At 29.2% G+C, this 12,672-nt stretch overlaps 1 protein-coding gene across 1 annotated transcript in view; it reads left to right on the top strand.

The window, feature by feature from the left end:
• The window catches only part of LOC123292894 (transient receptor potential-gamma protein), a 149,181-nt gene that overhangs the window by 129,499 nt on the left and 7,010 nt on the right, over positions 1 to 12,672 (top strand). Inside the window, exons 13-17 of the mRNA XM_044873608.1 lie at positions 1,375 to 1,569; positions 2,499 to 2,540; positions 6,935 to 7,118; positions 7,675 to 7,975; positions 8,699 to 9,003. Coding sequence (XP_044729543.1) covers positions 1,375 to 1,569; positions 2,499 to 2,540; positions 6,935 to 7,118; positions 7,675 to 7,975; positions 8,699 to 9,003 — 1,027 coding nt within the window. The remainder of the gene's footprint in view (positions 1 to 1,374; positions 1,570 to 2,498; positions 2,541 to 6,934; positions 7,119 to 7,674; positions 7,976 to 8,698; positions 9,004 to 12,672) is intronic.

Here is a 12,672-nt window from a genome sequence, read left to right on the forward strand (position 1 = left end):
TAAACTCTCTCCGAATGTATTACTTTTCCAATCACCTGTATATAAAACAATTTTAACAAATTAATTATGTATCTAATTAAAACAAATCATCACTAATTAAGTTATAAACTTATTAAGTATTAAGAAACTAATTAATTAATATCTATAATTAGTTAGATGATTGACATACACCTTTACATTATCTTATTAATACACAGGAAACGCTAAAAATTTAGGCATAAAACATCAAATTGTAATATTTTATATCAAAACATTTTCTTCAAGACTACCAAGAGGATCACTGAAATATACAGTGTTTTCAAAAGTTATCGGATTTCCCAAGGAACTAAAGTACGGAAGAGAAAAAATTTGAAAGCAGGAATTTGTTCTTTATAACAAGTGAAATTTACAAAATGAAACTTGCACTTGAAACATATCTAAGAACACTCTCCATTAAATTACCTTTTAACCGAAACCAAAAAAATCAAAATCGGTTCACCCGTTTAGACGCTACAATGCCACAGACGGGCAGACATACACACAGCCAGACACGCACACATAGCGGTCAAACTTACAACATCCCTTTCTTTAGTTCAGGGGCTTAAAACTTATAACACCCCTTTTTGGGGTTTAAAAATAAGAAACTGAATGCACTTTCGCCAGAACCAACTATACTAACAAAAAATATTAGTTTATTATTTATAATATTTGTCTAATTTTTTTCTAATCGCTTTAACTGTTTTGGTTATGGGTTACTTTTTAAATGACTTAAAGGACTAGAATCATTTTCCACCTTCGAGTCAAACTGCTTTTGCTTTGTTCAAAAATTTTTCAGAGCAGCGAAGATTGAAATATAGTTTGAAAACACTGGAAAAACATGTATTGTCAGTTTGAAATTCTATTATAGTCTAGCCTCTCCTCAACACTTTTAAAACTTGCAAGAACATCTCTCAAAGTTTCATGCATGTAATCTTTCTTAGTTAAATTGAAAACTTATTTCTTAAATAATTTTTGACGCAACTTGACGTGCCATTTTGGAAATCTCCTCTCAAACAAAATTAAAATTAAATCATTTTGTGGAATTTATTTTTCCAAATAATAATTATTACTTAGAATGAGTAGGAAAAAATTTTTTGTTTTTGGCCCAGGATATTTTGAAAATGACTCAACTGCATTAGTAACTTTAAATTTAAAATTACAGAAATTATATGCATGTAAAAATTTAGGTAAATAAGATGAAAGATTTTGTTTCTGCACAGATGAAAAACCTGTCCAAATTTTTTAATACCTTCCATAAAAAACTCAATGGAAATAGTTTTGTCTTATATCTAAAAAAAATAAAAGATTATAAATTATTGTATAATGAAACATTGTCTGTTTTTATTTTATAACCAGGAACGAGCAGATATTGAATGGAAATTCGCAAGAAGTAAACTTTGGATCAGTTTTTTCGAAGAAGGTGGTACAGTTCCGCCACCATTTAATATAATTCCAACTCCAAAGAGTATATATTATGTACTCCAATGGTTAAGAAGGAAAATGTGTGGACATTCAAAGGCAGCCAGGACTGAACATATGCGCACAATTCGAGTAAGCATGATTGTGTTTTTATGCCCTGTATATATGGAAGTTTAGTCCCAAGTTTATAACGCTTTAAAAATATTGATACTACAAACAAAATTTTTGGTATAGGTGTCCGTCCGCCTGTCTATCTGTCAACATGATAAACCAACAACGAAAAAATTTTTGCTGAAATTTTTCTTGCATTCCAGGCGTAAAAATTGAGCTTGAGTTCGTAAATAAACAACAGAGGTCAACTTATTAATAATTAACAACATTTTTCCGTAAACATGATGGTTTACCCGTGAGGGCGCAATTTTTAAATTATAAATTATTATTGGACAAAACTATGGTGTTCATTTTCTCCAAAAGTATAAAATATAGGCAGTTGAAAATTTGCAGATAGCTTTAACTAATGGTTTTGTTGAATACATAACAATATTAAATTATCAATTTGTCCAGTTTTTTCATTCAATAGCTCACTAGTTATAAAGTTAAAAACTAAACTTTTATAACTATTTTGCTATGGAATGTAAAAACTGTACAAATTGATAATTTAATATGTGTTATGTATTCAAATATTTCAATAAACTAGTAATATTTTTGAGTAAAGACCAAAATAATGAAAAAATGCGATTTTTCATGAAAATCGGTAAATGGACATACAAAAATATTCTAAGCAACTTTTACTAATAGTTTTTTTTTCGATATCTCTGACGAAGTATCTGAAGTATCTTAAAAAATGTGCCCTATCACCCTGTATGACTGTGAAAAATTTCAATCAATTTCATTCCTAAAAATTACGAAAATATGAGGGTGTCTTCATCTTAAATGCGACACACTGTATGTTAATATACTAAACGACAAAAGACCTTAGACATTTTCATGGAAAATTTATTCTGCCAATAACCGATCTGTAAAAATTATTACAATAATATTTTCTTTCTTTATGATTACAGAGGAAAGTTAAACAGGCTAGCGAACGTGATTTTCGATATCAGGTAAGTAATAGAATTATTTTTCAATTTTGTCATTTTCTTTCCTTCGTTTCAAAATATATGAATAGAAATAGAATTGAATCTATGTTTTTAGCTTGGTATGACAAAGATAGCCTTATTATACTGCATTTACACATTTATTTATTTTGTATCTTTTTCTATTTAGACCTATCTAGTTTAGTATATTGGGCTAAAAAGAGCAATATTATATATTCATAACATAAAAATTATATGAAATATTTCTCATATTTATATGAATCGTGTTTGTGTTATTGTTTATACTAAAACAAGTATGTATTATGAATTTCTCACTTTGTTTATGGCCCATAATTCTACAAATGATTCTTTTTATATTTCAAAAATAAAGGATTCGTATCCCGAGGGTTTCACTTTTTTTAATGTAGCTTTCACTTCACTTAACTAATGTAAAATAAAATATGTGCAAAATTAATTTTTAAAAATCAAAAAATATGATTCTACAAAATTCGCACAAAATGATATCACTGCATCGATCTTTCAACGTAGTTTCAACATGCATTCCCTGACAATGCGTTAGACCAATATTCGATGGACTGTATATGTAATCCCATTCGTAATACGAAAAATTCTATGGTAGGTAGATCTCCTAGAATATTTTACTTTAGTAAATTGTAGTAAAATTTATTCATTCTAATTGCATTAAAAAATCGTAATCTGATATTCTTGTAGAAGGAGTATATCTAGGAATCTAGAATTAACATCCGAATCAAACTAACATTTACACCTTGAAGCCATTAGTAGCAGTAGTATTTTCATTTTAATTATAAACATCATTAAAAAAATGTGATACGAACACTCACACAACGTCTATATTTAGATCGATTTTGTATGACTTTCACAAGGAAGTGATTTTAATTTCCATTTTAAAAGATACCACCACAAAAGCCGTTTTTTGAGCTTTTAAAGGAATTAATCAAAAATTCTAACCAACGAAATCGTTATGTTTCATAGCACCTGTTGTGATCTGTGATCAAAATATACAGAGTGGATTATTTTAAGTCGCCAGAGGCACCGCCTATTAAAAATAACCTTAACAAAAATTGTTGAGTGTGTTGTGTTCTGAAATCAGATTGGATCTAGTTTTCGGGTTGCTTTAATAGCCAATTTAAATTCCAAACGGTAAAAGATAGAATAATACTTTCAATTAGAAAGTTCATCCTCATTAAAAAAAATAAAAAAAATTTTTAAAAACATTTTTACGAAAAACGGTAGTTTTCGGAGTAAATGCGACTTAATTAAAACTAAGTCATCATTGCATTTAATCGAAAGAAAATACACTTAAGGTTAAAGCCATGGACTCAGAAAAATGTCGTCTATTGCTCTTGACAACTTTTGGCTAAATCATTTTTCCTAAAGCGTGTAGTGTGTTTTCCTTAGATTAAATGCCATAATGACATATTTTTAAGTCGCGCTGTCGATTATCTAAAAAAAATGGTGTAGATGAAAAATGTGAGGATTTTCTAATTTAAAGTGTTATTCTATCGCTTTCCATTTAGAATCAAAATTAGCTATTGGCTAAATAAACCCGCAAAAATAAGTCAAATCTGATGTCAGAACATGATGTCGCCCATCCATTCCTAAAATTTTTGCTTTGGTCGTTTTTTTATAGGTGGCACCTATGGCGCGATATTCAGATAGATTAAAATATCCGACTCTGTATGTTTATATCCCCTTAACAAAAAATCTAAATTGAATCATCCATTTAGCAGCTACGATACCATAGGCGAATCAATCAGACCTGATTTTGTGTCGGGAGTTTCTTTAAATTTTTTATTTATTATGTTAAATAATTTTTCCTTTAATCTTTTTACATTTGCGAACCGGTTCACTCTTGTTTATGTTTATAGAGGTAAAAAAGTTTCCAGTAAAGTGTAAAACATAAACCTTATCTCAAATATGAATCACCTGTACTTTGTTGTAGGTGCTTTTGTGTTATAATTAAATTACATACATTTTATCGTCTATGTTATTATATTTTTTTTCGTCTTTCCCATACGTACAAGCACCGTACACGTCCTATACTAAAATTCTTTCAACCCTAAAATTTTATTTAATGTTTTTTTACAAACGACCATTTCCTATTGTAAAATGTTTAAAAAAAAAAAAAAAAAAAAAGTAGCTGGTTAAATAATGTTAAATATACATTCATTTTTATTATGAACGAACATCATTTTATATTGTGATAACAAATTTATTACCTCTATACACAGACAGCAGTAAAAAATAAGTTTTACCTCCGTTTTTTATAAAAACAAAAGAGGGTATCATTATTTAACTTTGATATAATTCATAATACCCCCTTAGTTCTTAATGTTGGACTAAAGAACCATGAATTGGAAGGTTTTGATAGGAACTATGCAGATGCACAAATCGTCTAAAGTTATTTATAGATCATCACAAAAATATGCGAGAGGTGTCGTAGGACACCCGGTAGGAAGTATGTTCCTTTCTTACTTTCTTATCTCGCTATGTTAAAAACTATATACAAAACATAATTTTTTTTAAATCTATTGACGCGAATGGCTTTCTATTAATAATTAATTAATAATTAACACTCTATAAAAAGTAACGATCGTTTTTTTTTTGTGTGTGTTGGTTTGGGCGACTTTATTATTGCCCATGGAACGACAATTTAATGAATCAGTTGTCCCTTAACAAAAAAAGATCGAAAGGTATCATGGGACACCTTGTAAGAACTATATTCCTTTCGCACCTTGGTACATTATAAATGTAGCGCTTACTTTTTTATTTACTAGATATTTTCTGAAAATTTAAGATATTATTTTTAGAAGTAGAAATACTTTTTTTTAAAAGACATACTTCTGATTTAGTAATCAACCCGATATGTGAGTACATTACGTTTGGTTTGATTAGGATATTTATTGTGACGTAACATTAAAATTGCGTTGTACTTACTTTAAATTATCTTTGTTTTCTTTAACTTCAGATAACTTTCACAACTCAATTTTTTTTAAATGATAAAACATAAAATTTTGACAAAAAGTACAAATAGACAGTTAAAAAGTTTTGCATTTTCTCAAAATTCATGGCAACCTAAATCGATTAAAAAGTTTTAGTTTCCTAGGTAACCAAGATATCCGTTTTTGGTGTCTGTTGCAGTTTTTTTGGTTTTAACTCCCAACCGGCAAACAAATATCGTGCGATAAGAACCATAAAGCATGGGCTAAGAATGATTCTTATCATTCTCGTTCACTAAGAAATTTCTAAAGGTGCCTTATAACTGAGTTGATATCGATTTCTGAGCGTTGCACAGGTTAGTGATTGGAAGGATATGGTGTTCAGCCCCTTTTTGATAGGAACTATACCGGCATTCGTCTGGAGTTCATATATGGACGTTCACAAGCACAAACGTTTTCCAGGTTTTTATTCCTTTAGTTATAATTGACTAACTTCTCAGTTTCATACATGTGCGTTTAAAAACACTAGACACTTAGTAAGAAGTCACACTTACTGAGAACATCTTTTCTGATCCACTAAGTAAGAAGTCTTTAAAGTGTAATCCAGTATTTCATACTTTAGATATAGGTACATTGGTACATACTTGAAGAGTAAATATTCACTATCCTAGAAATCACAAGAAACCTTCCACATAAGGTTTCTTGTGATTTCTCGGTAGTAATAAACATATCAAAGTTTCCGCCTGCGTACAGAGGTTTTGTGGCATTCACAACAAATTCTTTTTCAACACAAATCATACTGCACAAAAAATCCTATTTAAATAAAAATTTATTTCGTATTGTAGCATTGTTTTTTTTAAATGAATTATATTTATTCAAAATAATATTATCTTTTTGAATTAGAAACCTACCAGAACCTACCACATAGGCTTAACAGATTATTAATAATTTAATCAAGCCAACCACCACACAAAATTGAGTTTCAAGAAAAATTCATTTTAAGTTTGAGAGACAATTCCGAGAGAGTAACTCAGATAATGATATTACTCATTTTGGATTAATCGGCGATCTCAAATCCATACTATGCCTTCTACTACTTCATATGTAATGTCTTGCAAAGTTATTGCTAACCGAGCTGCTTTGCCTTCTTTTGAAGCAACAGAAGCTCGCAGTTCAGAGCAATCAATTCGAACTTCGTTGCCAGAAAATCCGCTGTATCACTGAAAAATTTTTTAAGGACATATTCTTAAGGGTCTTACTTTTAAAAATATTCAAAAATCGATTTTTTCAAATTTCTAGACCTGAATGAAGAAATTAATGAGACTTTATTCGAATATTAATAACAAATACGAGTTTCAGTAGTTCTTCCGATACATTACTAGGCTTAAACCCTCTTTTTACTGTATTTAATTAACATAGTGTTACTTAACGTTATTTTAGAGTATAATGCGAAATTTGGTACGAAGATACGTAACAGTTGAACAACGTAAAGCAGAAAGCCAAGGTGTAACAGAAGATGATGTTAATGAAATTAAACAAGATATTAGTGCATTCCGATGTGAATTAATTGAAATATTGAAGAATAGTGGAATGAACACATCAACAGCATCCGGAATGGGATCAGGTTTGAACAAGACAATTTTTTTTTCATTTAAATTTGTTCAAAGGTAATTTTACATGTACCTACACGTTATTCACATTAAAAATACGCAGCAGAATATTTCTTCAACAAATTATTTTTGTAAAATTCGCTTCCTTTATACAGGTTGTCTCAAAAGTACGGAAACTCCTGAAGATCTTGCAGAGTCAGCGGGAAAAAAACATAAAATATACCATACCAGAATTGTCCCTCTTGCCTTGAAGGTCATGGATCAAAGTCATATTTTGATGTAATATATTCTACTCTGTCCAAATCCGCAATAAAAAATAAGGGTTCTCATTTGAAGAATCAATTTTTGGTTCGCTATAGCTTTAAGGTTATGTTCAAGGTAAAATCCATTATCACCATTGAATTTCCCGTCAACAAATACGCTAGATATGTTATTTTTCATTTTCCCCCCTCTGACTCTGCAGGATCTCCTGGAGTTTCCATACTTTTTGTTTCCATGCAGAAGCACGTAATCACCTGGAATTATGACGTTTATATTTTTTATGTATACATAATAATTACCTATTTTCAGGATCTGGTGGAAAGAAAAATCGACAAAAAGAACGACGCCTAATGAAGGGATTCAATATAGCTCCTACACCGCCGACATCAGCAACATTGCCACCGGTTGCCGAATTTATTGCCTCATTGCAACAACATCATGGTGACGCGAATCATCATAATGATTTGTTTGGTTCAACATTATCAAATATTTTTGGAAATCATCCAAGTTCAACACCCAAAAAATTACCACATCAATCACATAGTGTTTCAATGTCACAAAATAGTATTTGTGAAGGTCAGAATTTCCATCATTCAAGCAGTGCTAGAAGGTAACTTAAATTTTCAAATAACTTTTATTTTCCAAGTCTAAACTTAAGGTAGTAGGAGCGCCAAGTCAGATTCAGACTTGTGGTTGAAATTATTTGTACTTTATTTTCAACTTTGATGATAAATTTTGTTATAACTTCATGAATGTAGACGAAAAATAAAGGTAAAATTTTTCGATATTTGCTTTGGTTTTCGAAATATCGAACACTTAATAATTAAACAAAATTTTCAATTTTCGATTGTTTGAAAATTATGCCAAATATCGAAATTTTATTCTTACTTTTCGTCTTTTATTGTCAAGTTATAACATAATTCACGATCAAAATTGAAAAAATATATTTTTTTGAATTTGTGTCCCTACTCATATTCTCATACATCCTCAATTAGTCTAGCACAAGGGTTTTTTGTTGTAAATAATTTATTAAGGTTTTAACTTTAATTTAAATAGTTTGTTTTTTAATTTCCGCCGACTAGTTTTGGAGAAATCTATGAAAACATAGGTATCATCCATCTACCGTTTTCCCATAAGACCAATGTTAAATATAAATACATTTGAACTCATTTATTTATTTAAATCATCTTGGGGGGGGGGGCATAAATAATAATTGAAAAACCCATGAAAAGCCAGCATTTGAGTATTCACTGATCTGGTCTATAACTGCTATACAAATTTCAAATTTAACTCTTTCTTTCAAAATAAAAACTGACCACTTTTAATTTTTCAGCCGCTTCCATTCAAAACGCACATCATCCCATAAACGACGGTGGGGTACACTTATCGAAGCAGCAAAATCTGGTCGCGTATCACGTTTTATTGGCCGATCACGATCTGAAGACTCTGTATGTAATTCACATTGTCAGGATGGACATAATCATAGTCATAGTAATAGTCCAGGATCGGATGAAAATGGTACAGAAAGTCCGAGTGATTCGAATCCTAGTTTAGATACCCCAGATGAACATACAACATCGTCCGCAACTAACCATTCACAAAAACATTCTTCTTCCCATCATCATCATCATGGCCTAGGTATGGAAATTTTATGGCTTCAAGTTTTATTATTTGCTCTTCATATAATTAGAAATAAATATTTTAATTTTATTTTTATCTTTGATTTTAAGTAGTTTTCATTCAAATAATAAAAATTAATGAGGTTGATTGAGTTTGTCTCAAATAAAATTGTTTAAGACTGCTGAACGAATGGGAACACAACAGCATAAGTAAAATGTTCTATTAAATAGAAATCAATAGTCCCCGGGACAGCACCTTCTTTTAAATGATTAATACACACTAAAAACTTCACGGATAGCTTCCTTTTAGCGGGTCTACCAATCTATCTCTATACGAATTTTTTCGAAAAAGGCTACGTTTTCAACTGAGCATGATATCATCATATTTAATTGAGCTATCGATCTGGAAAAACGAAGCAGGGAATTTGTCGCACACTATGACCACTTGATAACATTAATAGTAATTATAACTTGATAACATTAATAAATATAATAACCATAAAATATTTTGTTCAAGAAACATACATAGTTCACTTTTGCTGAATTGTTTAATAATTATTCATGTTATCAAGTGGTTATGCTACCCGACAAATTCTCTGCTGCGTTTTTTCAGTTTTATAGCTTAAATATGTCGTCGTCATGCTCATTTAAAAACGCACTAATTTCGAAAAAAATCATAGAGAGAAAGTTTGGTAGATTCTTCAGAAAGAAGCAACTCACAAAGTTTTCGAATATGTATTGATCATTAAACAAAAAAGTTTCTGTCCCGCAGACTACTACGTCAATAGTAAGTCCAACTCACGTGATAAATGTCGAATAGTAGGTCATCAAAAACTACACGTCCAATTGGCAACTTTTACAAGGGATTTTAAAACATCGACAAAATCACAACAATAATTTTTGCTCCAAAATGTTGTGAAAATTTTTATGTAGGATAATTTTGGCACAACGAATACAAAAGTCATTCATTTAATGACGAAGTGTATAGTTTTTTCAGATATCGGTTCAATTCCAATACAATTGGCTTTTATTTCGATGCGATTCTTTAGATATCTCGAAGAATACCCCCTTGGACGTCAACTGAGCTGTTGTTAACACTTTTTGCGTCTTAATTACCCTGGATAGCCCAAAGACAAGAAAATTTTGTTGATTTTCTAAATTAACGATAAGTTTGTGGGGTTTCGACTAAAGAAATTTACTCCGACACTTGATTATACATCCCTCGTATATGATTTAAGTCGAAATATACGAAACTTGGACGAATAATTCTGATCGTTAAATAGATCAAATACTTGCAATTTTAGATCATGACTTTTTCACAACTGCATTTTCAATTGCCTAAAGTAACAAATTTTTATTGTTTGAATAAAAAAAAAGATGTATTATGTTAAAAACACAAAACTTAAATGTTTTTTTGCTTATTATTTAAATAATTTTTATTATAATAAAAGGTTTCCTACTATATGACAGCAATTTAAAATATAATTCCAGAGTATGTTTTGTACTATTTGAATTGTGTGCGTATGCAAACATTTCTTCACTGCTACAAGTCTTTTTTTATTGTTTTTGAAATAGTTTTTCTTGAAATAAAGGCGCTAAGTGTATAACACTTTATTTGAGTAGGTAACCCTATTGCTCAAAACGCAATCTTGTTTCCTCTGCAAGATGTTTTTTGTAAAAAAATGTGAAACTACAAAACCTCGACCATTCATTTTCACCCTTTGCAGTAATTGTTGCAAATTAGTCAACGTAAAATCATTTTCATAGAAGTCGTAGAATTTCCAATACTATGATGTGAAAGTTGATTTAGAATTTTCGTGTTTCGACTCATATAAAATCTTTAGCTCTAAATATGATAAATGCATTCATTGCATATTAAAATTTACATATTTATTAAATATTCTAACAAAATTTAATTTATATACAAATAGTGCAGTCATACATGTGGAAATAAATACATATCTACATGAATGGAATTCGTTAAATAGTACAAATAACAAAAAATTATTTAAATAAAATATTAAATTATTATATATATCATATATTATTTATCAAATTGATTTTTTATTTAAAATTTGCATGATTTTTTTATTTAAAGGCATGAGTAAATAAAGGTGTCATAAATTTTGAAAATTATTTTGAAACTTTGAAGGTCATTCTACATTTTTTTATAATTCAAAGTTTTAGAATGTAGCATTATTCACTCATGTCCTTGGTTCGTACAACTCGCTTAAAATTTTTTTCGTTTTTCTCACGCAATCTGCAGTGAACATTTTCAATTATTATTTATTATATTAAAAGCATTGTTATGGCTTAAATATTGTGAAATCTTTTCTGTTTTAACTTAGAGAATATTTTTATGCATATGCGTACGATTTTACTCAGTGATTCCTTGAATGATTTTATAAAGATTGTATAAGTTCCCCAATTTTACTGATTTAAAAGCCAAATGTGATTATTATAAATTTATTTAAGTTTACTCGTATAAAATAACTTTAAAATTTCTTGCGAATAGACAGCCTTCAATAAAATTATCCAAGAATTACTTCTTAAATATCGTTTCATATGTTTAGAAACTTCTTTTATCCATGTTAGATATTTTTATATATAAAAATAGCACTTATATAATTTTGCTTCTTTGGCTTATATTGAAATCAAAGCACCATTTTAAAAATAATTCATGAATTGCCTATTGAAAAGATCGTTGTAATTTCACAAAATTGATAAGAAATTTCATTAATTTTATGTTTTTATATACAGAAAGTTGAAACTGAATATTTTATGCTAGATTAAAAGTCAAAAAGTTGAAGAATCTAAATTAAAAATTGAGAAATGCTTAAACAGATTTCATTAACCTTGTGATAACCCTGAACGTTTATTAAAGAATTAATAAGTTAAAATTTCGAATTGATTGTTCAGAGCTTCAATTTTTGATGTCTTCAGTCCAATGATGGTTTTTCCCGAGGGTTTTTTTTTTTTTTACAAATACTAAATGACTAAACTAAATTACTTTTATTTGATAAAATTGTTGACATTTTTCAGGTTTTATATCATTATTTTATCACAGTTTTGACAATGTAATAAAACCTAAAACATGTTAACAATTTTTTCAAATAAAAGTGAATTTTCAAATAAAAAATAAAAGTTGTAAGTAAATAAAAGTTATAATCTTTTTAACTTTGAGACATTTTACTTTTAACAAAAAACCATTAAAATTTCTAAGTTGAAACGAAAAAATTTATTTCCTATCTATGAATTAATTAATATAGGTGACTTCCAGTTTATTGCTTGTCATTGAAAATCTTTTTTTCTTAAGTAAAAACAACTGTGTTTTCAAGTATTAATATTATTTTTACATTTTCATTCGAAATAAAGCTATATGCAACATTTCATTTTACTTTAATATCCCAAAGCAGTAAAAAAATTAGAAAATTTAGAACTTCGTTTCACCTAAAACTAATTTAATTGTTACTATTGATTAGCGATTATAAATCGGAATTAACCTACAATTCCAATTCGTTAATAGCTATACTGTGCTTAGCCCACCCGCTAAGTCCTTTAAGCCCACTCGCAAGCCCATCCTCGGCTTAGTCCGCCAGCTAAAGACAAATTTAACTTCTATCTTTTGGACAGGCATTCGGCCTTCGGCTTGGCTGAAGCCTTCGGTATTAGAGCTTGCTGAGCTTGC

Source organism: Chrysoperla carnea, chromosome 2, assembly GCF_905475395.1.
Source record: "Chrysoperla carnea chromosome 2, inChrCarn1.1, whole genome shotgun sequence".
Classification (NCBI taxonomy): Eukaryota; Metazoa; Arthropoda; class Insecta; order Neuroptera; family Chrysopidae; genus Chrysoperla; species Chrysoperla carnea.